General features: G+C 43.3%; 1 protein-coding gene and 1 non-coding gene across 8 annotated transcripts in view; one reads left to right on the top strand and one right to left on the bottom strand.

Annotated features, from left to right (window-relative positions):
• The window catches only part of DENND5B (DENN domain containing 5B), a 208,206-nt gene that overhangs the window by 8,092 nt on the left and 173,025 nt on the right, over positions 1-27,089 (bottom strand). For 6 of the 7 annotated variants that reach the window (XM_031000834.3, XM_031000835.3, XM_055357942.2 and 3 more), the window contains 8 exons: positions 25,465-25,546; positions 23,530-23,658; positions 19,340-19,461; positions 12,186-12,331; positions 9,338-9,456; positions 7,886-8,073; positions 2,313-2,395; positions 1,966-2,092 (listed from right to left, as the gene is read on the bottom strand). In XM_031000834.3, coding sequence (XP_030856694.1) covers positions 1,966-2,092; positions 2,313-2,395; positions 7,886-8,073; positions 9,338-9,456; positions 12,186-12,331; positions 19,340-19,461; positions 23,530-23,658; positions 25,465-25,546 — 996 coding nt within the window. The remainder of the gene's footprint in view (positions 1-1,965; positions 2,093-2,312; positions 2,396-7,885; positions 8,074-9,337; positions 9,457-12,185; positions 12,332-19,339; positions 19,462-23,529; positions 23,659-25,464; positions 25,547-27,089) is intronic. The other variant, XM_055357940.2, reaches the window with a different exon arrangement.
• On the top strand, positions 6,107-6,218 carry LOC115930251 (U6 spliceosomal RNA). Its single transcript, XR_004066904.1, has one exon. It is a non-coding gene; the product is annotated as a U6 spliceosomal RNA (small nuclear RNA).

Raw genomic sequence — 27,089 nt, 5'->3', positions numbered from 1 at the left:
ATTAAGAAAATGAAATTTACATTTACATTTGATTTAAATTAAATAGATTTGGCCAGGCATGGTGGCTCACGCCTGTAATCCCAGCACTTTGGGAGGCCAAGGCGGGCAGATCACCTGAGTTCGGGAGTTCGAGACCAGCCTAGCCAGCATGGTGAAACCCCGTCTCTACTAAAAATACAAAAATTAGCTGGGCGTGGTGGCAGGCACCTGTAATCCCAGCTACTCGGGCTGAGGCAGGAGAATTGCTTGAACCCAGGAGGCAGAGGCTGCGGTGACCCAAGATCACACCATTGTACTCCAGCCTGGGCAACAGAGCGAGACTCCATCTAAAACAACAACAAAAAAAATTAAATAGATTTAAAATTTAAATGGCTATATGTGGCTAATGGTTACTATACTGGACAACACAGAGCTAGAGGAATCCTTTTACAAAAATTGGCCAGGCACAGTGGCTCACACCTGTAATCCCAGCACCTTGGGAGGCCAAGGCAAGTGGATCACTTGAGGATGGAATTTGGGACCAGCGTGGCCAACATGGCAAAACCCCATCTCTACTAAAAATACAAAAATTAGGGGTGTGGTGGCAGGTGTAATCCCAGCTAATCAGTGGCTGAGGCAGGAGAACCGCTTGAACCCAGGAGGCAGAGGTTGCAGTGAGCTGAGATGGGGCCACTGCACTCCAGCCTGGGCAGTAGAGTGAGTCTCTGTCTCAAACAAACAAACAACAACGTTCTATCATGTCACTACTTAGCTCAAAACCTTCCAACAGCTTCCAGTTTCATTCAGGATAAAGGCTGAAGTCATTCCAATGACCTAGAAGGCCCTACACAACCTGGCACTGGCACTAAACACCCCCTCCCCCAATCTCCTACTTTCTCTCTCTTGCTGTGCTCCAGTCACACTGGTCTTGGAGTTCCATGGAAACACTTCCACCTTGGGGCTTAGCACTGGCAGTGCTGTCAACCTGGAGTCCCTCCTCCCAGATATCTACATGGCTCACTTCCTCACCTACATGAAGTCTGTGCTCCAATGTACCTTGACATTCAGCAGAATCTAAAACCACCCCATTTGAAAGACCACTCCCCACTTTATTTCCTTTTATACTGCTCTATTTCTTTCCAGATCAATGGTCACATTTCTGACATACCATATGAATTACATATTTGTTATGTTTTTGTGTATTGTTTGTTTCCCACACCGACCTGAGTATAAGTTTGTCAACCATAGGGATTTCTGTTTTGTTTACTAATGTATATCTTGAGCAACTCAAATACTATTTGGAATATTGTGCATATTACAATTTGTTGAGTGAATGAAAAACAAAGACAATACTTGATATTTATTTATCATTATTATATACACTTTTTGAGACACGGTCTCACTCTGTCGCCCAGGCTGGAGTGCAGTAGCTTGATCATGGCTGACTGCAGCCTTCACCTCCTAGGCTCCTGGGCTCAAGCAATTCTCCTGCCTCAGCCTCCCAGGTAGCTGGGACCACAGGTATGTGCTACCACACCCAGCTAATTTAATATTTATTTTAAAATATATATATCCTTGCCGGGCACGATGGCTCACTCCTGTAATCCCAGCACTTTGGGAGGCTGAGGCGGGTGGATCACAAGGTCAGGAGTTCAAGACCAGCCTGGCCAATATGGTGAAACCCCTTCTCTATTAAAAATACAAAAATTAGTTGGGCATGGTGGTGCGCACCTGTAGTCCCAGCTGCTTGGGAGGCTGAGGCAGGAGAATCATTTGAACCCGGGAGGCGGAGGTTACGGTGAGCCAAGACCGTGCCACTGCACTCCAGCTTGGGCAACAGAGTAAGATTCCGCCTCAAAAAAAAAAAAAGAAAAAAAATATATATATACCCTTATCACTAACCCTTATTCACTCAGATTCCTGGGTCTTTGAGTTCCTAAGAAAGGCTTCAGTGACCTTAATGTAATACACATCTACTTTATTTACCTATGAAGTCCCAGATGAAGACATTCTTGTGAAAGATACGGGCAGATTTGAACCCATGGTGGAAAACTTGCTCAAGGGCTGCAACCAGGCCATTTTCTCCACACAGCAACACGGTGAGACTTCCTCTCTGTGGGGCATAACACACAGGGCCAAAGAAAAATCTCCTGCATCTATGTCTAAGAAAAACACTAGAGAAGCAAGTGCTGAAGGTAGCTATATGAAGCATGTTTTTACGGCTACCAGAAAGCTTACAAGTGAAAATTCAAGCACCCCATATTGCCTCGTGTATCACATATAAAAGCATCTTTAAAAGTCCCACTATACTAAGTTTTATAGCCCATAAATACCTCTTTTTCAGGTTTATGAAAATGTTTCACAATATTGTTCACAGCTTCTCCAATTCCTTCTTGTATCTGCCCAGCATTGGGTTCTGTAAAATAATAAACAGTGGCTGCATTCTCATGGGAGAGAAATAAACCAAAGTACTATGGGACATCAACTGTGTCCACCTAGGCAGGAAATACATCATCAGAGCAGGCTGGCTTTGCCAGGGGCTCCACAGAACTTGCCTCTGGCCAGTTTGGCCAAGTGGGAAGCATCCTGGCAAAATGGAAAATAATCCAAGCGATCCCTAGATTCAAATCCCAGCATTGCCATCTGCAATCTATAACCCTAGCCTAGTGTCTAACTTCCTCTGAGCTTTCAGTTTCCTCAACTGAAAATAGGGAAAATACACGCCTCACTGGGTAAACTGGTAAGTTATAGGAGTAAATAACTAGCATGGTGCCTGTCACAAAATGCTAGCAAGCCCCCAAATATGAGAAGCAAGGTTGAGAAGTCCCAACATCACTCCTCAAATGTTCCCTTATGCTACCCACCTACGAGCCTGTTAGTGAAATGTTCCCTTATGCTATCTACCTACAAGCCTGTTAGTGGAATGTTCCCTTATGCTACCTACCTACGGAGCCTGTCAGTGGGCATAGATTAAGGCTTGAGGCGCTCTGGATAGTTAACCTGGAGTTTGAAGATTTGCTGTTGTGTTTAAAATAAGGGGAAGATGCCAGGTACCCTGTGGCATCTGGGCCTGAAGCCCAGAACTCCCTCCCTTCCTGGCTAGTCAATCTGTCTCAGCACTGCTTCCTTCTGCCAGCCAGTACTTGCTCTTCTAGGCCACTTTCCTGAGGGACAGGTTGGTGGGCTGCTTGAATGCGACCTAAATCACTTTTGTCCACCAAACCCAAGGAATGGTTTGTTTTTTAAAAAAGGTGGTAAACATTTCAGAAGTAGGTAACAACAGAAAAGGTATATAGTTCAGATTTTCTTGTAGTTCTAATTTACTTAACACACTATAAAGGAAAACCCATACATCCTCATGTTTAAGAATCTCTGAATTCATACTGCTCAAGGATTTCTTGCATGAACATTTCTTTTTTTTTTTTGAGATGGAGTCTCACTCTGTCTCCTAGGCTGGAGTGCAGTGGTGCAATCTCAGCTCACTGCACCCTCCGCCTCCCAGGTTCAAGCAATTCTCCTGCCTCAGCCTCCCGTGTATCCCGTGTAGCTGGGACTACAGGTGCCGGCCACCATGCATGGCTAATTTTTTTGTATTTTTAGTAGAAATAGGGTTTTACCATATTGGTCACGCTGGTCTCGAACTCCTGACCTCAGGTGATCCGCCCACCTCAGCCTCCCAAAGTGCTGGGATTACAGGCGTAAGCCACCATGCCCGGCTAACGTTTCTTTCAGTAAAATTCAAGTAGGTTTTTTCTACACTAATGCATAAAAATTGTTAAAATGAAAACCTCTTATAATTGAAGTACTGATACCATGGCCTCTTGTTCCTACTGGTTTCTTTACCCGGTAGTTTTTTGTTTGTTTTTTTTACCTTTACCTTTCTCTATTTTTTCTTTTAGACATGAAGTCTATTTTGAAAACTGTCACCCATTCCAAAAGAGCCTTGATCAGTATTATTATAAAACTGATTTTAAAAATTTCCAGTTCTCTGAATATCATTTTACATATAACATACTGTGAGAAAATACCCTGTTATCCATTTCTGAGTCTTGGGTCATTTAGACTTTTCTGCTTATAGAATGAGAAAAGAAAGTACGATTTAAAAAAAATGGGGGATAAAAGCCTCTCAGATAATACCCCCATGAAATTGGACTGACTCAGATGTTATAATAATTAGGATGGATTGAGCTGAAACCTACTTTTAAATTTTAAATCAGCATAATTAAAATTCACCATGTAATAAAAGTCACCAATTTTGATGAGCTTTGACAAATGGATAGTCACGTAACCACCACCACAATCATGATGCAGAACATTTCCATCATGCCCAAAAGTTACCCTGTGCTCTTTTTTTTTTTTTTTTTTTTTTGAGACGGAGTCTCACTCTGTCGCCCAGGCTGGAGTGCAGTGGAGCGATCTCGGGTCACTGCAAGTTCTGCCTCCCGGGTTCACGCCATTCTCCTGCCTCAGCCTCCCGAGTAGCTGGGACTATTGACACCTGCCACCACGCCTGGCTAATTTTTTGTATTTTTAGTAGAGACGGGGTTTCACCATGTTAGCCAGGATGGTCTCGATCTGCTGACCTTGTGATCCGCCCGTCTTGGCCTCCCAAAGTGCTGTATTACAGGCGTGAGCCACCGTGCCCGGCCTATCCTGTGCTCTTTTCAGTTACCTTCCTTAGCTCCTAACTCCTGGCAACCACTGATCTACTTTCTATTATTATATTGCTTTTATAGAGATCTGATATATAAACAGATATATATCACTATCTGTTTATCCTTTCACCAGTTGATGTATATTGGGGTTGTTTCCATTTTTGGCTATTATGAATAAATCTCTAAAAACATCTGGGTACAAGTCTGTGTAGATATATGTATTCATTTCTTTTGTGTACATATCTAGGAGTAAGATTGCTGGGCCAAGCGTACGGTAAGTGTGCATGTATCTTTATAAATGCCAAGATGTTATTTTGTATTCCTACTAGCAATGCATGAGCTTTCTGTTACTCCACTCCTCACCAATATTTGTTGCTATAAGTGCTTTAAATTGGTTGGGCACAGTGGCTCATGCCTGCAATCCCAGCACTCTGGGAGGCTGAGGTGGGAGGATCACCTGAGGTCAGGAGTTCAAGACCAGCCTGGCCAACATGGTGAAACCCCGTCTCTACCCAAAATACGAAATTAGCCTCGCGTGGCAGTGCATGCCCGTAATCCCAGCTATTTGGGCGGCTGAGGCAGGAGAATCGCTTGAACCTGGGAAGCGGAGGTTGCAGTGAGATGAGACCGCAAAACTGCACTCCAGCATGGCCAACAAGAGCGAAAACTCAGTCAAAACAAAACAAAACAAAAAACAAAAAAACTGCACTCATAGTTAATACACAATCATGTGCTAGCAAATGGATAGAGACTAATAGAAGAATCTAGGGAAACTGCTTTGTTAATAAACTAAGGACCTATTAGGTACCTTTGTTATTCTACTTGTGGTTATAATCTATAGATAAAAAGCCCCTTCACTGATAAACTTCTGTAACTTTTCCCTAAATACCGCCTCTATATTCATGTTCTGTGGCTGCCTTCTGTGGCTGCTGTAATAGACTCACAAAACTTGGTGGCTTAAGTGACAGAAATACATTTTGTTGCAGTTCTGGGTGCCAGAAGTCAAAATTTAGTTATCACTGGGCAAAAAAAAAAAAAAAAAAAAAGCAAGGTGTCAGCAGGGCTGTATTCCCTTGAAATTCTAGGGGAAAATCCCTTCCTTGCCTCTTTTAGCTTCTGGTGGCTGTTGGCATTCCTTGTTTTTTTTTTTTTTTTTTTTTTTTTGAGACGGAGTCTCACTCTGCTGCCCAGGCTGTAGTGCATGTAGTGCAGTGGCACGATATTGGCTCACTGCAACCTCCACCTCTCAGGTTCAAGCAATTCTCCTGTCTCAGCCTCCCAGGTAGCTAGGATTACAGGTGCACACTACCATGCCCAGCTAATTTTTGTATTTTTAGTAGAGAAGGGGTTTCGCCATCTTGGTCAGGCTGGTCTTGAACTCCTGACCTCAGGTGATCCACCCACCTCAGCATAATGCCTGGCCAGCATTTCTTGTTGTTGTTGTTGTTGTTTTTTTTTTTAAAGACAGAGTCATGCTTGTTTTGGCAGCACATATACTAAAAAATTGGAACAATACAGAGAAGATTATTAGCATGGCCCCTGCACGAGGATGGCAAGCAAATTGGTGAAGCATTCCATATTTTTCTCAATACTTGAATGTGGAACATATGCACAGGGGAAGGAAATAACACTGCACTTTATAAACACTGTATTGTAAGTGGAAAATGCAATGTTTTAAATAAAACTATTTAAAATTGGCACCAAAACCCCCCCCCAAAAAGACAGAGTGTCACTCTGTCACTCAAGCTGGAATACAGTGGCATGAGCTCGGCTCACTGCAACCTCACCTCTACCTCCTGGGTTCAAGCAATCCTCATGCCTTAGCCTCCTGAGGAGCTGGGATTACAGGCATGCACCACATGCCTGGTTAATTTTTGTTTTTTTAGTAGAGACGGGGTTTTGCTATGTTGGCCAGGTTGGCCTCAAACTCCTGATCTCAAGTGATCTGCCCACTTCGGCCTCCCAAAGTGTTGGGAAAGAATACATATGATTGCATTTAGGGTCCACGTAGATGTGATCCAGGACAATCTCCTATTTCAAGATCCCTATCACATCTGCAAAAATCCTTTTTCCAAATAAGGCAACATTTACAGATTCTAGAGGTTAGAATTTTATATTTTTGGGAGACACTATTTAGTCTATTAAAGCCTACATTAGTAATTTAGTCTATTAAAGCCTACATTAGTATAAATTAGAAGTTTACTATATTACTAAAAATGACCTGTGAACATAGTATAATATTCATAAAATTCACTCCTTTATAGCATTTTGTTTCATCCTTACTATAGGAAGAAAGTTGGGACAGAAGGGGTAGAAGGAAATTTTAATCTCTTAGAATAAGAGACACTGGGGCGGGCATGGTGGCTCATGCCTCTAATCCCAGCACTTTCAGAAGCTAAGGCGGGTGGATCTCAAGGTCAAGAGATTGAGACCAGCCTGGCCAACATGGGGAAACCTTGTCTCTACCAAAAATATAAAAAATTAGCCAGATGTGGTGGCGGGCACTTGTAATCCCAGCTACTTGGGAGGCTGAGGCAGGAGAATCGTTTGAACCCGGGAGGCGGGGGTTGCAGTGAGCTGAGATCGCACCACTGCACTCCAGCCTGGGTGACAGAGCGAGATTCCATCTCCCAAAAAAAAAAAAAAAAAAGGCTAGATATGGCTATCTGGGAGTACTGTAATATATAACTATTATTATTTCTCTTTTAAGTTTCAGGCAAGGCCAGGTCTGGTGGCACACGCCTGTAATGCCAGCACTTTGGGAGGCTGAGGCAGGCAGATCGCTTGAGCTCAGAAGTTCAAGACCAGCCTGGGCAACATGGCGAAAGGCAGTCTATAAAAAATACAAAAATTAGCCAGGTGTGATGTCGTGTGCCTGTAGTCCCAGCTACTTGGAAAGCTGAGGTGGGAGGATCATTTGAACCCGGGAAGCAGAGGCTGCAGTGAGCTGAGACTGTGCCACTGCATTCTAGTCTGGGTGACAGAGTGAAACCTTGTCTCAAAAAATAAAAGTTTCAGGTAAAATATTTACTCATATTTCCACAGCTTAATAAAAACAGAGCATGCAAGTTTTTTAAAAAATTAGATTTTAACATCTAAACTCTTCCGGCTTTTGAATATTTATGAATTTTCCTCAACTTTCTTCTTTTTAAAATCTCCTCACTACATTCATTAACACAACTGTTTTCTATCAAATGGTCACATGAAGCCTACATCATAGGAGCACGTAAGAAAAATTTAAATAAATTTACTGTTGTTTTTTCCTGTCAGTGAAGTGATGCTCAATCTCCTAGCCGTGGTGGGTGACTTCTGCTGGGGTGGAGTCCGACACTGCTTTACTAGATCTTCATCTGATGCTGATGTCATCAACTCTCCAATAAGAATTCTCTCCAGGCTCCCATCATCAATGCCTTTCCCCAGCCACCGCCCACATGGGAATCTGGTAGGACAGAAAACAAGTTTTTTATTTTTTATTTTTTTGAGACAGGGTTCTCGCTCAGCCCCCTGAGTAGTTGAGACTACAAGTGTGCACCACCACACCTGGCTAATTTTTGTGCTTTTTATAGAGAGAATGTCTCATTACATTGCCCAGGCTGGTCTTGAACTCCTGGCCTCAAGTGATCCTCCCATCTCAGTCTCTCAAAGTATGTGGATTACAGGTGTGAGCCACTGCACCCGGTCAGAATATTTTCAAACTAGAAATTAATTTGGGAGTTCAGGCACAGAAGAAAAGAGGACAATGTTTCCATAGAGTAGTGTTGGCTGTGACTAGTGGAATCCAAGAGATCTTTTCCTCCCACTGAAATTATTTTAGGCTTCTTTTTTATTTTCTTTTTTTTCTCAGAGTTATATTAATCTTTCCAACACTTGTGGACTAAGCAATAGCAGCAAACATCTGTTGTTTTAAAAAGTTTTTTGAGGCTGGGCATGGTGGCTCATGCCTGTAATCCCAGCACTTTGGGAGGCCAAGGTGGGTGGAACACTTGAGGTTAGGAGTTTGAGACCAGCCTGGCCAACATAGCAAAACCCCATCTCTACTAAAAATACAGAAATTAGCCGGGCGTGGTGGCAGGTACCTGTAATCCCAGCTACTCGGGAGGCTGAAGCACGAGAACTGCTTGAACCTGAGAGGCAGAGGTTGCAGTGAGCTGAGATTGCGCCATTGCACTCCAGCCTGGGCAACAAGAGTGAAACTCTGTCTCAGACCAAAAAAAAAAAAAAAAAAAAAGTTTTTTGGGGGGCAATTTTGTATGACATAAAAAAAAAATTGCCCCCCTCCCCTGGAAAAAAAACCCCTAAAATTCAGAAGGCAGCGGAAGAGTTCAAACAATTCTTTTTTTTTTTTTTGAGATGGAGTTTCACCTTGTCGCTCAGGCTGGAGTGCAACGGCGCAATCTCGGTTCACTGAAATCTCCCCCTCCCGCGTTCAAGCGATTCTCCTGTCTCAGCCTCCCAAGTAGCTGGGATTACAAGCGTACACCACCATGCCCTGCTAATTTTTTTTATTTAGTAGAGATGGGGTTTCACCATGTTGGTCAGGCTGGTCTCAAACTCCTGACCTCAGGTGATCCACCCGCCTTGGCCTCTCAAAGTGCTGGGATTATAGGCGTGAGCCACTGTGCCTGGCCTACAATTCTTAAACCTTTTCTTATCTGAAGAGTCCTAAAACAAAGAATTCTGAGTTCCCAAGGCCATTTACTTACCTGTATGTATGTCCTGTGATTTCATTTCTGACCATGACACAATCCACTAGCCATTTGGCTAACAGTCCTGAGTTATCGTGACCAATCTGAACAGTGGTCAGCTTCCCCAAGTTCTGGCACTGTAGGGACAGGACCTTAGGTTATTTAGTACCCAATCCCATCCTGTTACATCTCAGCTTTACAGGTACTTCGGTTCCGTCTAATTTAACAACTGCAGAGACAAACCCTGCATAATGTATGTAGCTATGCACTAGAGAAATATATTCACATATATTCCTTGCTCTCAGGGAGCTCCCACATAATGAGATAGGAGACATATGGACATTAACTACCAAATGAGGGGCACTGCACACAGTGCTAGATTAGAGATGTAAAAAGTGCTAGAAGAACGCTGGGGAAGGAACAGTTACTTCTGCTTGGGGAACCCACAAACAACACAGACAGTGACTTGTGCCTTGAAGGGTGAGAATAATTTCTAAAAACAGGAAAAAGATGCTATTTAGATTTTGTTACAAAGAGGTCAAGAAAACAATTATAGATTTTAAAAATCACTGACACTTTTAGATATTCTTTTCTTTTTTAGAAATTTTTTTGTGGGTACACAGTAGGTATATATATTTATAGGGTACATGAGATGTTGATATTTTTCTGTTCCAATAAGATACTAAGGCAGAACTGACCTCAGACCTCATATACTAGAAGTCTTTGAAGCTATTTTTTAAAAGGCATAGTTATCAGTAAGTTATCTTCACTGGTCCTTTGTGGACAAGTACAAAATAAAGCAATGATAATAGGAATAGCAAAAATGAATACTAATTAAATTCTGACTTCTAAAATCTGATAATGAAAAGATGACTGACCCCAACTATGTGCTGGATGAGAACATCAGAATTGTAAGTTCTTTTTTTTGGTTAATTTTAATTTTTAATTTTTATGGGTACCTAGTAGATGTGTATATTTATGGATTAATTGAGATATTTTGATATAGGCATGCAATGCCTAATAACTGTATCAGGGTAAATGGGGTGTCTGTCACCTCAAACATTTATCATTTGTGTGACAATCCAATTATACTTTTAGTTATTTTAAAATGTACAGTTAAATTATTGTTGCCTATAGTCACCCTGCTGTGCTAGCAAATACTAGGTCTTATTCACTCTATTTTTTTGTAACCATTAGAGCTACGAGTTTTTTTTGTGTGTGTTTTTTTTAGACGGAGTTTCGCTCTCGTTGCCCAGGCTGGAGTGCAATGGTGCAATCTCGGCTCACCACAACCTCCGCCTCCCGGATTCAAGCGATTCTCCTGCCTCAGCCTCCCGAGAAGCTGGGATTACAGGCATGTGCCACCACGCCCGGCTAATTTTTGTGTTTTTAGTAGAGATGGGGTTTCTTCATTTTGGTCAGGCTGGCCTCAAACTCCCGACCTCAGGTGATCCGCCTGCCTCAGCCTCCCAGTGCTGGGATTACAGGCGTGAGCCACTGGCCCGGCCAGAGCTACGAGTTCTTAAATCACTTTATTCTTTGTATCTCAGTGAGAAGGCATCACCATGCTCTAACTTAGGGATGATGGCATCTTGAATTAGTTGTGCAGCAGAGATGGAAAGAAGTAGGTAGACATGAGAGAGACAGCTTAGAAATAGCAATGATGGGGGTTTTAATGTACTTTCATTATTGTTAGATGAAGAAAAGCCAAGGGTTTTAATATTTTATATACAGGTGGCTTTGAGCCTACTGCATGGATAAGGCCAAACTGGGATCCTGGGGGCGGGGGGGCATCGTGACTCTAAGTGGAAACTGCTATTTCGAGACCCCAAGGAACATGAGAATGGGACATTCAGTTCGTACCATTTCCTTCCTCAAACACAACAATTATTTGTCCTCTTCCTCCACCAAGATCAACCTGTGTACAGGCTTAACCCCATGGAACTATTTCACCAAGTAAGACTGAAAATTGACTACAATATTAAAAGGTTGTTGTTTGTTTTGTTTTGTTTTTTGAGACACAGTCTCACTCTGTCACCCAGGCTGGAGTGCAGTGGCACAGTCCTGGCTCACTGCAACCTCTGTCTCCTGGGCTCAAGTGACCTCAGCCTTGCAAGTACCCGGACTACAGGTGCATGCCACCATGCCCAGCCAATTTTTGTATTTTTTGTAGAGATGGAGTCTCACCATGTTGCCCAGGCTGGTCGTCTCAAACTCCTGGGCTCAAGCAATCTGCTCACCTTGGTCTCCCAAAGTGTTGAGATTATAGGCATGAGTCACTGCGCCTGGCCAAAAGGCATTTTTATAGAATCATTCTATAAATGTCACCATGTGGTCTAAAACCAGTAAGCAGATGCTTGAACCCAGGAGGTGGAGGTTGCAATGAGTGAAGATCACACCACTGCACAGCCTGGGCGAAAGAGCAAGACTCTGTCTCAAAAAAAAAAAAAAAAAAAAAAATCCATAAGCATGAATATCAGCTCTCCTGTCCTTTTGCCAAAGGATGACCAGGTTTGGGCAGACAACATTTTACAGTAGGGAGGAGAACCACTGTGGGGAAAACATTTATTTGAATATTTCCTGCTTGCTAGAATCTGTGCTAGACCCTGAAAATAGTGGGAGAAGACCTAGAAAACCCCAAAGCACATCATTACAAGTGAAAAATAGAGCTTAACAATGAAAATGCAAAACAAATTAGTATAAGCTGCTTAAGACAACTTTAGACATATAATCACAAAAATGATCCTGCATGCTTTGAGTGTTCCTCTATTTTATTTGATTCAAGGAAAAATGAAAAAGCCAGACAGAATCATCTGTAAAACTACACGTGATACATTCTTCTAGGAAAGGTATTAGCTGAACCTACCTCAAAGGTCATTTCGAGGAGGTTTTTGGGAATCTGCATTACTCCTGTGTCTCCCAGCTCTCCTGATACACAGATCCAAGGGTTTGATGTGATTATTGCATTGCTCAGCTTTTTGATTGGGATGATCACTGACCTATATGGAATCACTGAAAGAAAAATGCAGAAATTAATTAAAAAGCGGGAATAAAATTCTCCTTATAACAAAACATATATTAAGAACTCTTGTTGGTTTTCATTGATAATTTGCTTTTTATGATCTATCAAAATGTACTTACACGAAAAGTTGAGATCATAACCTTTCAGTCTAGAAAGATGAGATCTAGTTTGCAAACCAGAAGTCTCAATACTCGTAGCAGTGGTTTTCACAGCATGTATATCATCATGTATGCATGATGCATATATCAACATTAAACGTATGAACAATCTCAAGCATTAGTACGAGAATACCTAAAGATGTGAACATTGACTGTGTATATTGTGTTTTCATTGCTTAAATTTTCTTAAAAATTAATTTTGTAACAAAATTGAATAGAAATGAACATGATTACTGATATGGTTTTATATAAAAAGAGGGGTGGATGACTTCTTGGACAGTATTAAGTTTCTTGGGCAATGCTTTAAAGCACTGCATTTCAGAACTTTCCTGTCCCAAGTTTACAGAACAATATGCAAAAACCACAAATAATAAACAATGGCACCTCCACTCTGGACATATCGTGAAGTCTATAAACCACAACTTTGAAAGCTATTAAGGTGACTCACGCGCAAGAGGAGCCCAGGGAGGCTCTTCCACAGACACACCACTAGATGTCACTGCCCTATCACTGTCCTTTGCTCAAATGTGGAAGCACGAGAGGTTAGATGTTATGCATGTCCTCCCTTCTTTTTTTTTCTGAGACAGAGTCGCACTCTGTTGCCCAGGCTGGAGTGCAGTGGCGTGATCTCGGCTCACTGCAACCTCTGCCTCCCAGGTTCAAGCAATTCTCCTGCCTCAGCCTCCTGAGTTAGCTGGGATTTCAGGCGCCTGCCACCACACCCGGCTAATTTTTGTACTGTTAGCAGAGACGGGGTTTTGCCATGTTGGCCAGGCTGGTCTCAAACTCCTGACCTCAGGTGATCCACCTGCCTCAGCCTCCCAAAGTGCTGGGATTAGAGGTGTGAGCCACTGCGCCCATCCCTCCCTTCTCTTTTTAAAAAATGGGGACAGGGCCAGGCATGGTGGCTCAGGACTGTAATCACAGCACTTGCACTTTGGAAGGTAAAGGGAGGTGAATCACTTGATGTCAGGAGTTCAAGACCAGCCTGGCCAACATGCTGAAACCCCATCTCTACTAAAAATACAAAAAAAAAATCAGCTGGGTGTGGTGGTGTGCACCTGTAATCCCAGCTACTTGGGAAGCTCAGGCAGGAGAATCACTTGAATTCGGGAGGCAGAGGTTGCAGTGAGCTGAGATTGCACCACTGCATACCAGCCTGGGCAACAGAGTGAGACTATGCCTCAGAAAAAAAAAAAAAAAGAAAAAAGAAAACGGCTGGATGTGGTGGCCTGTAATCCCAGCACTTTGGGAGGCCGAGGTGGGTGGATCACAAGGTCAGGAGTTTGAGACCAGGCTGACCAACATGGTGAAACCCCGTCTCTACTAAAAATACAAAAATTAGCCAGTTGTGGTGGCACACACCTGTAATCCCAGCTACTCAGGAGGCTGAGGCAGGAGAATCGCTTGAACCCGGGAGGCAGAGGCTGCAGCGAGCCGAGATTGCGCCATTGCACTCCAGCCTGGGTAACAGGAGTGAAACTCCGTCTCAAAAAAAAAAAAAAAAAAAAAAAAAAAAAATGCAGACAGGGCCAGGCACGGGGGCTCATGTCTGTAATCCTACCTAGCACCTTGGAAGGCTGAGGTGGGCAGATCACTTGCGCTCAGGAGTTCAAGACCAGCCTGGGCAACAAAGTGAGACCTTGTCTCTATACAAAATAAAAAACATAATTAGCCAGGTCTGGTGGTACACACTTGTAGTCCCAGCTACTCAGGAGGATGAGGAGTGAGGAGGGGGGATCCCTTGAGCCAGGGAGGTCAAGGATGCAGTGAACTCTGATCCCACCACTGCACTCCAGCCTGGGCAACACAGCGAGACCCTATCTCAAAACAAAAAGGGGGCAGATGGTTTAAGCACATAAGCATTTTTGTCCATCACAGCCATACATTTCTGGTTTTTTGTTTGTTGGTTTTCTAGAGACAGGATCTAGCTCTGTCGCCCAGTCTGAAGTGCAGCAGCCCAATCAGTGTTCACTGCAGCCCTGATCTCTGGGGCTCAAGCAATCCTCCCATCTCAGCCTCCCCAGTAGTTGGGACTACAGGTGCACGCTACCACACCTGGCTAACTTTATTTATTTATTTAGAGTTTCACTCTTGTCGCTCAGGCTGGAGTGTAGTGGCACATTCTTGGCTCACTGCAACCTCTGCCTCCTGGATTCAAGTGATTCTCCAGCCTCGGCCTCCCAAGTAGCTGGGATTACAGGCGTCTGCCACCTCGCCCAGCTAATTTTTGTACTTTTAGTAGAGAAGGGGTTTTGACATATTGGCCAGGTTGGTCTCGAACTCCTGAACTCAGGTGATCCACCGGCCTCAACCTCCCAAAGTGTTGGGATTCCAGGCATAAGCCACCACGTCCGACCTCTAGCTAACTTTTTTTTTTTTTTTTGAGACAGAGTTTTGCTCTTGTGGCCCAGGCTGGAGTGCAATGGCATGATCTCGGCTCACTGCAACCTCTGCCTCCCAGGCTCAAGCGATTCTCCTGCCTCAGCCTCCTGAGTAGCTGGGATTACAACTGCACACCACCACGGCCAGCTATTTTTTGTATTTTTAGTAGAGATGGGGTTTCACCATGTTGACCAGGATGGTCTCGAACTCCTGACCTCAGGTGATCTGCTCACCTCGGCCTCCCAAAGTGCTGGGATTACAGGCATGAGCCACCGTGCCTGGCCCCTAGCTAACTTTTTAATTGTTCTTTTGTTGAGACAGGATGTCACTATTTTGCCCAGGCTGGTCTTGAACTGGACTCAAGTGATCTTTTTGCCTTGGCCTCTCAAAGTGCTGGGACTCCAGGCATGAGCCACTGCACCTGGCCTGATTGTAAAATTTTAAAGTTTTTTTTTTTGAGACACGGTCTCGCTCTGTCACCCAGGGTAGAGTGCAGTGGCACGATCTCAGCTTACTGCAATCTCTACCTCCTGGGCTCAAGTGATCCTCCCACCTCGGCCTCCCCAGTAGCTAGGACCAGAGGTGTGCACCACTACGCCCAGCTATTTTTTTGTAGTTTTAGTAGAGGCAGGGTTTTGCCATGTTGCCCAGGCTGGTCTCAAACTCCTAAGCTCAAGAGATCTGCCTGCCTTGGCCTCCCAAAGTGTTAAGACTACCGGCATGAGCCACCTGCCATGTATGTATGTATGTATGTATGTATTTTTGAGGCAGAGTTTCACTCTATGTCCCAGGCTGGAGTGCAGTGGTGCAATCTCGGTTCACTGCAACCTCTGCCGCCCAGGTTCAAGTGATTCTCCTGCCTTAGCCTCCCAAGTAGTTGGGATTACGGGGGCTTGCCACCGTGCCCGGCTAATTTTTGTACTTTTAGTAGAGACGGGGTTTTATCATCTTGGCCAGGCTGGTCTTGAACTCCTGACCACGTGATTCACCCACCAAGGCCTCCCAAAGTGCTGGGATTACAGGTGTGAGCCATCGCACCTGGCCACTATTTATTTATTTTTTGAGAAGAAGTCTTGTTCTGATGCCCAGGCTTGAGTGCAGTGGGGCGATTTCAGCTCACTGCAACCTCTGCCTCCCGGGTTCAAGCGATTCTCCTACCTCAGTCTCTGGAGTAGCTGGGATTACAGGTGTGCGCCCACCATGCCCAGCTAATTTTTGTACTTTTAGAAGAGACAGGGTTTCCCCATGTTGGCCAGGCTGGTCTTGACCTCCTGACCTCAGGTGATCCGCCACCTCGGCCTCCAAAAGTGCTAGGATTACAGGTGTGAGCCACCATGCCCAGCCATTTTTTTTTTTTAAGTAGGGTAGAATCAATATTTGTTGTTATCCTTGGGATTTCTGCCCATTTGATCATAAGAGGGGGTGTTAGAAGCCCTCCTTGAAAGATCTACAAGTAGGATGAAAAACATTTACTAAAGAAGGTGCCTAGATATAGCCTCACAATATGAGCTCATGGTTCAGTGCACTCTTAGATGAGGAAAACAAATGAGATAAATGGTTCATTTCCCTAATCTTACATAAAAGACTTTCTTTATGTTAGGTGAATAGTCTCCCTTTGTGTCCTTTTATTTTGGCTTTAGGATAGGAAAATGTCAGAGAAAAGGCCATATATTCACGGTTTAGTAATCATCAGAATCAAATGGGTTTTGAAACTGAAAGCAGAAGAGGTTAGTGTTAAGACTTTATTTTAGGTGCCAGAGGCTTTTCTCATTTCTTGCACTGCTAAGAAAATCTGCAGAAAAAGGCATGTTTAGGGTCAGCAGTTCTGTGGCTGCAAAAGGCCCACAGATGCACAAAAGTGATTTCATAGTTTAAGTATGAAAAAGCAATATGATTAAATTTAAAAATTTCTTTCATGAAGAATTCCTCAAATTGAAAGAGTTACTTAGATGAAGAGAAATCTACAGATATAAGGAGGATTTTAGGAATCCTCTACTGCTACTACTTCTTATTTATTTAGAGACAGAGTCTCAACCTGTCACCCAGGCTGGAGGGCAGTGGTGTGATCTTGGCTCACTGCAACCTCTGCCTCCCGGGTTCAAGTGATTCTCCCACATCAGCCTCCTGAGTAGCTGGGACTAAAGCAAGCGCCACCACGTCCGGCTAATTTTTGTATTTTTTGGTAGAGATGAGGTTTCACCATGTTGGCCAGGTCAGTCTCGAACTCCTGACCTCACGTGATCCACCCGCCTTGGCCTCCCAAGGTGCTGGGATTACAGGTGTGAGCCACTGTGCCTGGCCTCTTCGATTTAATTTAATTAATTAATTAATTTATTTATTTATTTTGAGACGGAGTCTCGCTCTGTCGCCCAGGCTGGAGTGCAGTGGCGCAATCTCGGCTCACTGCAACCTCCGCCTCCCAGGTTCAAGCAATTCTCCTACCTCAGCCTCCTGAGTAGCTGGGATTACAGGCGCCCACCACCACACCCAGCTAATTTTTGTATTTTTAGTAGAGACGGGGTTTCACCATGTTGGTCAGGCTGGTCTCTAACCCCTGCCCTTGTGATCCACCTGCCTTGGCCTCCCAAAGCACTGGGATTACAGGCTTGAGCCACCGCGCCCGGCCCAATTTTAAAACTGTATATAACTTTTTAGTTTCTTATACCTGCAGTAACCTAATCAACGAATAGTAACTTGACAGGCATTACAGGATGGCCTAATCCCCATTCCAATTCCCTTTTCCTTTGTCTTCCGTTACCAGAGACTGGAAAGCCAAAACCTACACAATTCTGGCCAGTGAAATGTTAGTGGTATTTATTGAGATTTTTTGGAAAATTATGTCTTTCTAGCACGGATCCTGCCCCTCCTTGGCACTCTCTCCTTCCTGCTGGAAGGTACGCTGAGAACAGCCATGCTGAAACCATGAGGTAACTAGCACACACAGAGCATGTCTAACAGGAAAAAGACAATGAGCCTGGGTCCGTGACAGCACTGCCCACTGCCTACTTTGAGACCTTTATTATGTAAGTGAAATTCCTATGCTGTAAACCACTGGTTTTCAAGTTTCTGATACTTGCAGCTAAATGCAATTCCTAATTGATACAAGTAAAAATTCTCCAAAGTAAGGAAGAGGACCCACTGCAAATAAGAATTAGCAATGAAGGAAAGAATAAATGCTATCATTCGGCTTTCTATAAAAAATACATCTCTTGGACAGGCTCAGTGGCTCACGCATGTAATCCTAGCACGTTGGGAGGTTGAGGCGGATGGATCACCTGAGGTCAGGAGTTTGAGACCAGCCTGGCCAACATGGTGAAACCCTGTCTCCACTAAAAACACAAAAATTAGCCGGGCATGGTGACATATGCCTATATACAGATGTGATTTGGGAGGCTAAGGCAGGAGAATCGCTTGATCCCAGAGGACGGAGGTTGCAGTGAGCTGAGATTCCACCACTGCACTCCAGCCTGGGTGACAGAGCCAGACACCATCTCAAAAAAAACCAAAAACAACAATAACAACAACAAAAACAACAAAATCTCCAGGTCCAGCGTGGTGGCTCATGCCTGTAATCCCAGCACTTTGGGAGGCTGAGGCAGGTGGGTCACTTGAGGTCAGGAGTTCGAGACCAGCCTGGCCAACATGGTGAAACCCCATCTCTACTAAAAATACAAAAATTAGCCGGGTGTGGTGGGGCGTGCCTGTAATTCCAGCTACTCAGGAGGCTGAGGCACAAGAATTCCTTGAACCCAGGAGGTGGAGGCTGCGGTGAGCTGAGATCGTGCCACTGCACTCCAGCCTGGGTGATGGAGTGAGACTCTGTACCAAAAAAAAAAAAAAAACATTCTCCAATCAGCATTTCCTTCCAAAGTTGAATGATGTCCAATTGCATAAGTTTATTATTAACACACAGATACTTTGATTTTATGTGTTTTCGTTAAGATATTGAAATATTTACTTAATAAAACATTCCTTTTCACATCGATTGTAGGTAACATTTCCTATCAAAGACTGGGTTTCTTGGGAAGAAATCTCTGAGTCAGAAATTAGCATGGACAATGCTGCTCCTGGGACCAACATGTGAGAAGGAAAGCAGGATTGGTTAAGCAAGATGTTAAGCTTCGATGCAGTCTCAATGAAATCCTCATCTATCTAACCCCCATGGTGAGCTCCAGGACAGCCCTTTGTTCAGTCATGGGATGCTGGCTGGAACTGGCAGAAGGTATCATCTCCAGTGAGGTACTTTTCTTCAGTAAGGCGTTCTCTAAAGCCTGACAGCCAAGGGTTTCCTGTAGCACTCCTAGCATTTGGGGAATATCCTTTACTCCTGAACAGAGACCTGGGGGTATGTCACAATGTCACATGTACTATGGCATATCTTGCTTTAAAAAATATAAATGCTTTTATTGCATTGGTCACCTCAGTAACCCTTAACGGTCAATTCTCTAGACTTACTGATAGTGGTGAACACACTGGTGAAGCAGAAATAGTCCACAGCATTGAGAGAAAGAAGGTGGTAAAGAAACTGCTCTCTTTCTTCTTCGCAACGTAGAAAAGCATATCGCTTATAAAGCTTCCTAGGAAAGGGTAAGACAAGCACAAGACAGTAGTATCAAAGAAAAAAAAAAAACCAAGACAGTAGTATCATGTACTTTTCATTATGTCTTTTTTTTTTTTTTTTTTTTAAACAGAGGTTCTCTCTTGTTGCCCAGGCTGGAGTGCAATGGTGCAATCTCAGCTCACTGCAAACTCCGCCTCCTGGGTTCAAGTGATTCTCCTGCCTCAGCCTCATGAGTAGCTGGGATTACAGGCATGTGCCACCATGCCAGGCTAATTTTTGTATTTTTAGTAGGGATGGGGTTTCACCATGTTGGCCAGGCTGGTCTCGAACTCCTGACCTCAGGTGATCCATCTGCCTCGGCCTCCCAAAGTGCTGGGATTACAGGCATGAGCCACCATGCCCGGCCATTTTTTTTCTTTTGTTTCTTTCCTATTATGTCTTTTTTCCAAGATGGGGTCTCGCTATATTGCCCAGGCTGGTCTTGAACTCTTGGACTCAAGAAATCCTCCTGCCTCAGTCTCCCAAAATGTTGGGATTATAGGCATGAGCCACTGGGGCTGGCCCTCATTAAGCCTTGACTAAAAATAAATAGCTCCTCTTAGACAAACACCTTTAATCTTGAAAAAATAGATTCATTCTATTTCAATTCATAAAAATGGATATATAAACAGTTAATAAAACACTTTTAACCTAATAATTAAGGAAAAAAATGCATCTATTTTATCTATCAAACGAATAAAGACTTAAAAGTGATGACCAGTGTTGACAAGGAAGAAATGAGTGCCATTCTCACAGTTGGTGAGACTGAAAATTTCAGGAAAGCAATTCAGGTAACAATTACTTTAAACCAATCATACCCCTTGACTCATCAATTTTACTTTTAGGATTCAGTCCTAAAGATACAGATGAAATGTGGCAAAGATTTCATTAAACACTTACATTTAAGCATTTTCCCAAGTGTTTTATAGGTATTAATACATTTAATTCTCACTCCATGAGGTAAGTCTATTAGTGCCTTTTTATTTTTTATTTATTTATTTATTTTTCTTGAGATGAGGTCTCGTTCTGTAACCCAGGTTGCTGGAGTGCAGCGATGCAGTAACAGCTCACTGCAGCCTTGACCTCCTGGGCTTGAGTGTGCCTCCCACCTCAGCCTCCCAAGCTGCTGGGACCACAGGTGCACGCTACCACACTCAACTAATTTTTTATTTTTAGTAGAGATGGGGGTCTCACTATATTGCCCAGGCTGGTCTTGAACTCCCAGGCTCAAGCAATCCTCCCACTTTGGCCTCTCAAAGTGCTGGGATTACAGGAGTGAGCCACCACACCCAGCCTAGTGTCATTTTACAGATGGGGAAAAGAGAGATACAGGAAAGTTAAATATCTTGTCCAAGGTCATTCAAACACTAAACAGAGAAGGCAATATTTGAACACAAGCATTCAGACTTCAGATTTTAAACTCTTCTGATACGGTGAAATGTTTATGGTACACTGTTAAGCTAATAAAAAGGATGATATTGAATCGCAAATATAGTATATCTTAATAAGAGAACATGCATAGAAGAAAAGTACAGAAGAAAATGTGAAATACTTAGTGTTCTTTATATAGCAGGATTGTAAGTGATTATCATTTTCCTCTTTGTACTTTGGCCACTATGAGCATAAATCACTTTTTTTTTTTTTTGAGACAGTTTCGCTGTTATTGCCCAGGCTAGAGTGCAATGGCATGATCTTGGCTCACCGCAACCTCTCGTCTCCCAGGTTCAAGCGATTCTCCTGCCTCAGCCTCCAAGTAGCTGGGATTACAGGCATGTGCCACCACGCCTGGCTAATTTTGTATTTTTCAGGAGAGATGGGGTTTCTCTATGTTGGTCAGGCTAGTCTCGAACTCCTGATCTCTGGTGATCCACCCGCCTCGGCCTCCCAAACTGCTAGGATTACAGCCATGAGCCAACATGCCCGGCCTTTTTTTTTTTTTTGAGACAGAGTCTCGCTTTGTTACCAGACTGGATGGAGTGCAGTGGTGCGATCTCGGCTCACTGCAACCTCCGCCTCCTGGGTTCAAGTGATTCTCCTGCCTCTGCCTCCCAAGTAGCTGGGATTACAGGCATGCGCCACGACACCCAGCTAATTTTTGTATTTTTAGTAGAGTCGGGGTTTCACCATGTTAGCCAGGATGGTCTCGATCTCCTGACCTCGTGATCTGCCCGCCTCAGCCTCCCAAAGTGCTGGAATTACAGGTGTGAGCCACTGCGCCCAGCCAATAACTTTTTGTAATTGGAAAAAAAAAACCACGCCAGTTTTAAGAAAACAAGGTCAGATTCACAGGCTATATGCAACACTTCATTCTTTATCAAACCTACTGTTTGGACATTAAAACTCATCTGAAAATGCTCCAGGGGGTATGTAATCCAAGTGTGATATATACTAATACAAAACTACAAAAAGCACCGGAATTCTAATAGGCTATCTTGTTTGAGGTCTTTGTTGAATTCTCTGCCTAACTTTGCTCCTTAGAAGTCAAAGTCCTTAGCCTTCAAATTAGCACTAATGTAAATATAAGGGCAATATACTTCATCCAAGACAGCTTCTTTTTTTTGTTTTTGTTTTTTGAGACAGGGTCTCGCTCTGTTGCCCAAGCTGGAGTGCAGTGGCCCAATACTGGCTCAAGTGATTCTCCTGATTCAGCCTCCAAGTAGCTGGGATTACAGGTGCCTGCCACCATGCCCAGTTAATTTTTTTATTTTTTGTAGAGACAGGGTTGTGCCATGTTGGCCAGGCTGGTCTCGAACTCATGACCTCAAGTGATCTGCCCACCTTGGCCTCCCAAAGTGTTGGGATTACAGGTGTGAGCCACTGCACCTGACCTCGAAGAGGGTTTCTTGATAGAGTAAACAGAAGAAATTAAAAGTTAACAATTAATTGACATGTACTTGACTGGTTTCCCGGCTCTAAACCAGTGGTTCCCAACCTTTTTGGTGCCAGGGACCTGTTTCATGAAAGATAATTTTCCCATGGCTGTCGCAGGGGCTGGGGAGGGGGAGGTGGATTCAGAATAAAATTGTTGCACCTCAGATCATCAGTCATTAGAGTCTCATAAGGAGCACATAACCTAGATCCCTCACATGCGCAGTTCACAATAGGGTTTATGCTCCTTTGAGAATCTAATGCTGCTGATCTGACAGGAGGCGGAGCTTAGGCAGTAATGCTTGCTTGCCCTCGGCTCATCTCCTGCTGTGCAGCCCTGGTTCCTAACAGGCCACAGACCAGTACTGGTCCATGGCCCAAGGGCTGGGAACCCTTGCCCTAAACTACTGAATGCAAGGCTCTCAGAAGAAGCCCTTTACTGGGACCTCCTCACAGAACTTTATTATTTCTTTCTTTTTCTACTCCAGGTTTTATCTGTATACAACCTGTATACAGGTTTTACAATATAAGGTTTATACAATATAATATAAGGTTTATATAAATTCAACCTTATATATAAGGTTTATATAAATTCAACCTATCTTTTGGATGTTACTGTCAGCTTGTGTGAACTAGCCAGCTTTTGCCTGATTCTGGCAGAGCAATCCGGCCTTTTTTTTTTGAGACAGTCTTGCACTGTCGCCCAGACTGGAGCGCAGTGACATGATCTCGGCTCACTGCAACCTCCACCTCCCAAGTTCAAGCGATTCTCCTGCCTCAGCCTCCTGAATAGCCATGACTACAGGTGTGCGGCACCATGCCCTGCTAACTTATTTTTTGTAGACATGGGGTTTCACCGTGTTACCCAGGCTGGTCTTGAATTCCTGGACTCAAGTGATCCTCCCACCTTGGCCTCCCAAAATGTTAGGATTACAGGCAATGGCCACCATGCCCAACTGCAATCTGGCCTTTGGCTGTTAAATTTGATGTGTCCCCCCGAAACGATCAAGTATTACATCAAAACAGTTTTCAAAGCACACGCCTGTTAGATAAAGAAGAATGCATGTGCACAGGATACAGCACTTCATACTGAAGAAGCCAGTTTGTCAGTTTATGCAACTTGTTTTGTACGCACATGGATTATAGAAACAGAAATGTATCAAAGATGGTATCTTACTTGGTGAGTGGTTGGTTAGAAAGCAACTGCTTAAGATGCTGGGACAAGAGCTTCTTTTCTAGAGACAGTCTTATCCACGCCCGAGCTCGTCCAACATCAGTCTTGATCTCACTCATGTTTTGAATATGCCTAAAGAATAGTGGCAACAGCAAAGATGTAGATTTTAAGGATAACCCTGACTAGAAAAGAAGTAAAGAGTGAACAGTACTGGGCACAGAAAGGTTTATACTTAAAGGGAGCAATGGATAATATACAATTGATATTGATTAAATCTTTGAAGGTTCCATCTGAATCATGAAGTTAGTCTCACATCATAATTGCCATTACAACACAAGCACACGGACAATGTGGTAAGATAAAGCATTTAACACTTATTCACTCTTTCAGGCTTTATTATGTCCTTGTGGCAGACTCATAGATATCTGTAAATAAGAATTTGGTTATTCCTGATGCTCCAAAAAAAGTAATGAAACAGGGTGAATACTCAAGTTTCTTTTTCAAAATAACTGTTCTATAGCATAATTAAATATCAGTCACAACTTTAATCCACTGAATTACTTTTCAAGTTGCACTGGACAACATATGGAAAATATGAAATCTTACTTTCTATGGCATTAGAGAAAATAAGCCAGACTGCATTGATAATCTTTAATTGTTTAATTATTTTAAATATTTTAAAATACAGGGTCTTGCTATGTTGCCCAGGCTGGTCTCAATCTCTTGGTCTCAAATGATCCTCTTCCCTCAGCCTCCCAAAGTGCATGACCCACTGCACTTGGATCTTATGACACTGCTTTAAACCTACACACTGTAAGAGTTGACTAAGTATTGTACCTAAAATATTTAAAAGTTAAAAGCCTCTGCCTTCCTCATTCAATAAATCTGTGTTAGATATCTTGAAGTCTTCTAAAGATTTCTTAACAGTAATTCCAAGTGATGATTCTCAGATATGTATTTGCTTCAAACTAAATCTACCTGATTGCAATTGTTCTGCCACATAACCTGCCATTATTTGCAGAATTTTTCTTCTGTACCTTCTTCGGTGGGCAGAGGTATTTAAGGGAGTTTTAAAAACTGAACAAGAAGCTATAAAATAGTTTAGGACGGGCACAATGGCTCACGTCTGTAATCCCAGCCCTTTGGGAGGCCGAGGCGGGAGAATAACTTGAGCCCAGGAGTTTGAGGCCAGCCTGGGCAACATAAGACCCCATCTCGGCCGGGCACAGTGGCTCACGCCTGTAATCCCAGCACTTTGGATGGCTGAGGCGGGTGGATCATGAGGTCAGATCGAGACCATCCTGGCTAACATGGTAAAACCCTGTCTCTACTAAAAATACAAAAAATTCGCCAGGAATGGTGGCGCATGCCTGTGCTACTCAGGAGGCTGAGGCAGGAGAATTGCTTGAACCCGGGAGAAAGAGGTTGCAGTGAGCTGAGATCACGACACTGCACTCCAGCCTGGGCAATAGAATGAGACGCCATCTCAAAAAAAAAAAAAAAAAAAAGCCCCTGTCTCTACTAAAAATCAAAAAAATTAGCTGGGTGTGGTGGCAGGTGCCTGTAATTCTAGCGACTTGGGAGGCTGAGGCAGAAGGATTGCTTGAGCCTGGGAAGTTGAGGCTGCAGGGAGTGGTGATTGCACCACCGAATTCCAGCCTGGGTGACAAAGCAAGACCCTGTTGCAAAAGTAAAATAAAATAAAAAAATTTAGAGATGCTTTAAAACTCTTCTCAGCTGCATCTTCCATTTGGATTTAATGTCAGGAAACACTACAATGGTATAAAAATAAAATAAATGAAATCATAAAAAATGCTTTCTTCAGAATATATAAGCCAAAAATAAACACAGCCATAATTATTTGAGCAATTTAGTTAAAAGCCACAAAATACTTCAAAGTTATCACCACATGCTAACACATGTATTAATAACAAATACCTCATGTCCTGAATAAGAGAGACCCTGAGCGTTGGCAACATAACTCCTGAGTCAGATTTTCTTCTTTCTGGTCCGAGGGCCACTATGTAGAAAAATATCAACAAAATATTAGAAAAGTAATAAAAAATATACATGGTTCATATTAAATACTTTGAAACTGCTTTGATAAGAACAAATTTTAACAATATATATCATCTAGCCCAAAATGTCAAAAAACAAATTTTAAAGAAAATAGGGTCTTGCTCTGTCACTGAGCTTGGAGTGCAGTTTGCAGTGGCATGATCGTGGCTCACTGCAGCCTCAACCTCCTGGGCTCAAGCAATCCTCCCAACTTAGCCCTGTCCAGAGTAACTGGGATTACAGGTGTGCACCACCACACATGGCTCATTTTTAAAATTTTTTGTAGAGACGGGGTCTCCCTATGTTACCCAGGCTGGGCTATATTATTAACACAGTAAATCAGCTATTTTCTTTTCTTTTTTTTTTGAGATGGAGTTTCGCTCTTGTTGTCTAGGCTGGAGTGCAATGGCACAATCTCAGCTCACTGCAACCTCCACCTCCCAGGTCCAAGCCATTCTCCCGCCTCAGTCTCCCGAGTAGCTGGGATTACAGGCATGCACCACCACACCTGGCTAATTTTTTGTATTTTTAGGAGAGAGAGGGTTTCTCCATGTTGGTCAGGCTGGTCTTGAACTCCCGATCTGAGGTGATCCGCCTGCCTCGGCCTCCCAAAGTGCTGGAATTACAAGCATGAGCCACCGTGCCCAGACCCAGCTATTTTCTTTCTATGGAACTGCTTTTGGAAATTTTAAATGAATCACAAAAGACTACCTAGCAAACAATGCAATGTGTACAAATTTTGGCCATAAGGACCAGGCACTTTTTTTGCTTTTTTTTTTTTTTTAAACATAGTCTTGCTCTGTTGCTCTGTTGCCAGGCTGAAGTGCAGTGGCGTGATCTTGGCTCACTGCAACCTCCGCCTCCTGAGTTCAAGCAATTCTCATGCCTCAGCCTCCCGAGTAGCTGGGACTACAGGAGTGCACCACCACGCCCAGCTAATTTTTGTATTTTTTAGTAGAGACGGGGTTTCACCATGTTGGCCAGCTGGTCTCGAACTCCTTAACTCAAGTGATCTGCCCGCCTTGGCCTCCCAAAGTGCTGGGATTACAGGTGTTAGCCACCATGCCTGGCCAGTTACTTTCTAGTTACTTGTTCTAATAGCTCTAGATAATTACACATGAAAGCAATGTATATAAATTAAGCTACTGAAAATGTGAAACATCTCTGGGCTCATGAATTGAAGTCACACAAACTCTTAAGTGTTTGAAAAAAAATCTAAGCTGTGTACGGTGGCTCATTCCTGTAATCCCAACACTTTGGGAGGCCAAGGCAGGAGGATTACTTGAGCCCAGGAGTTCAAGACCAGCCTGGGAAACATAAGGAGACCAGCCTGGACTACACAGAAAGACCCCGTTTTTGCAAATAATTATATGGGTTTGGACAATGGGAAGCTAAATATACATATGTCTTTTTTTTTTTATTAGCTTTTTTTTTTTTTTTTTTTAAATCAGCTGAGCATGGTGGTGTTCACCTGTAGCACCAGTTGCTTGGGAGGCTGAGGTGGG

The sequence above is a fragment of the Gorilla gorilla genome, chromosome 10 (assembly GCF_029281585.2).
Source record: "Gorilla gorilla gorilla isolate KB3781 chromosome 10, NHGRI_mGorGor1-v2.1_pri, whole genome shotgun sequence".
NCBI classification, from domain to species: Eukaryota; Metazoa; Chordata; class Mammalia; order Primates; family Hominidae; genus Gorilla; species Gorilla gorilla.
The sequence above is the reverse complement of the archived record's forward strand: the minus strand, read 5'-3'. Positions and strand labels throughout refer to the sequence as shown.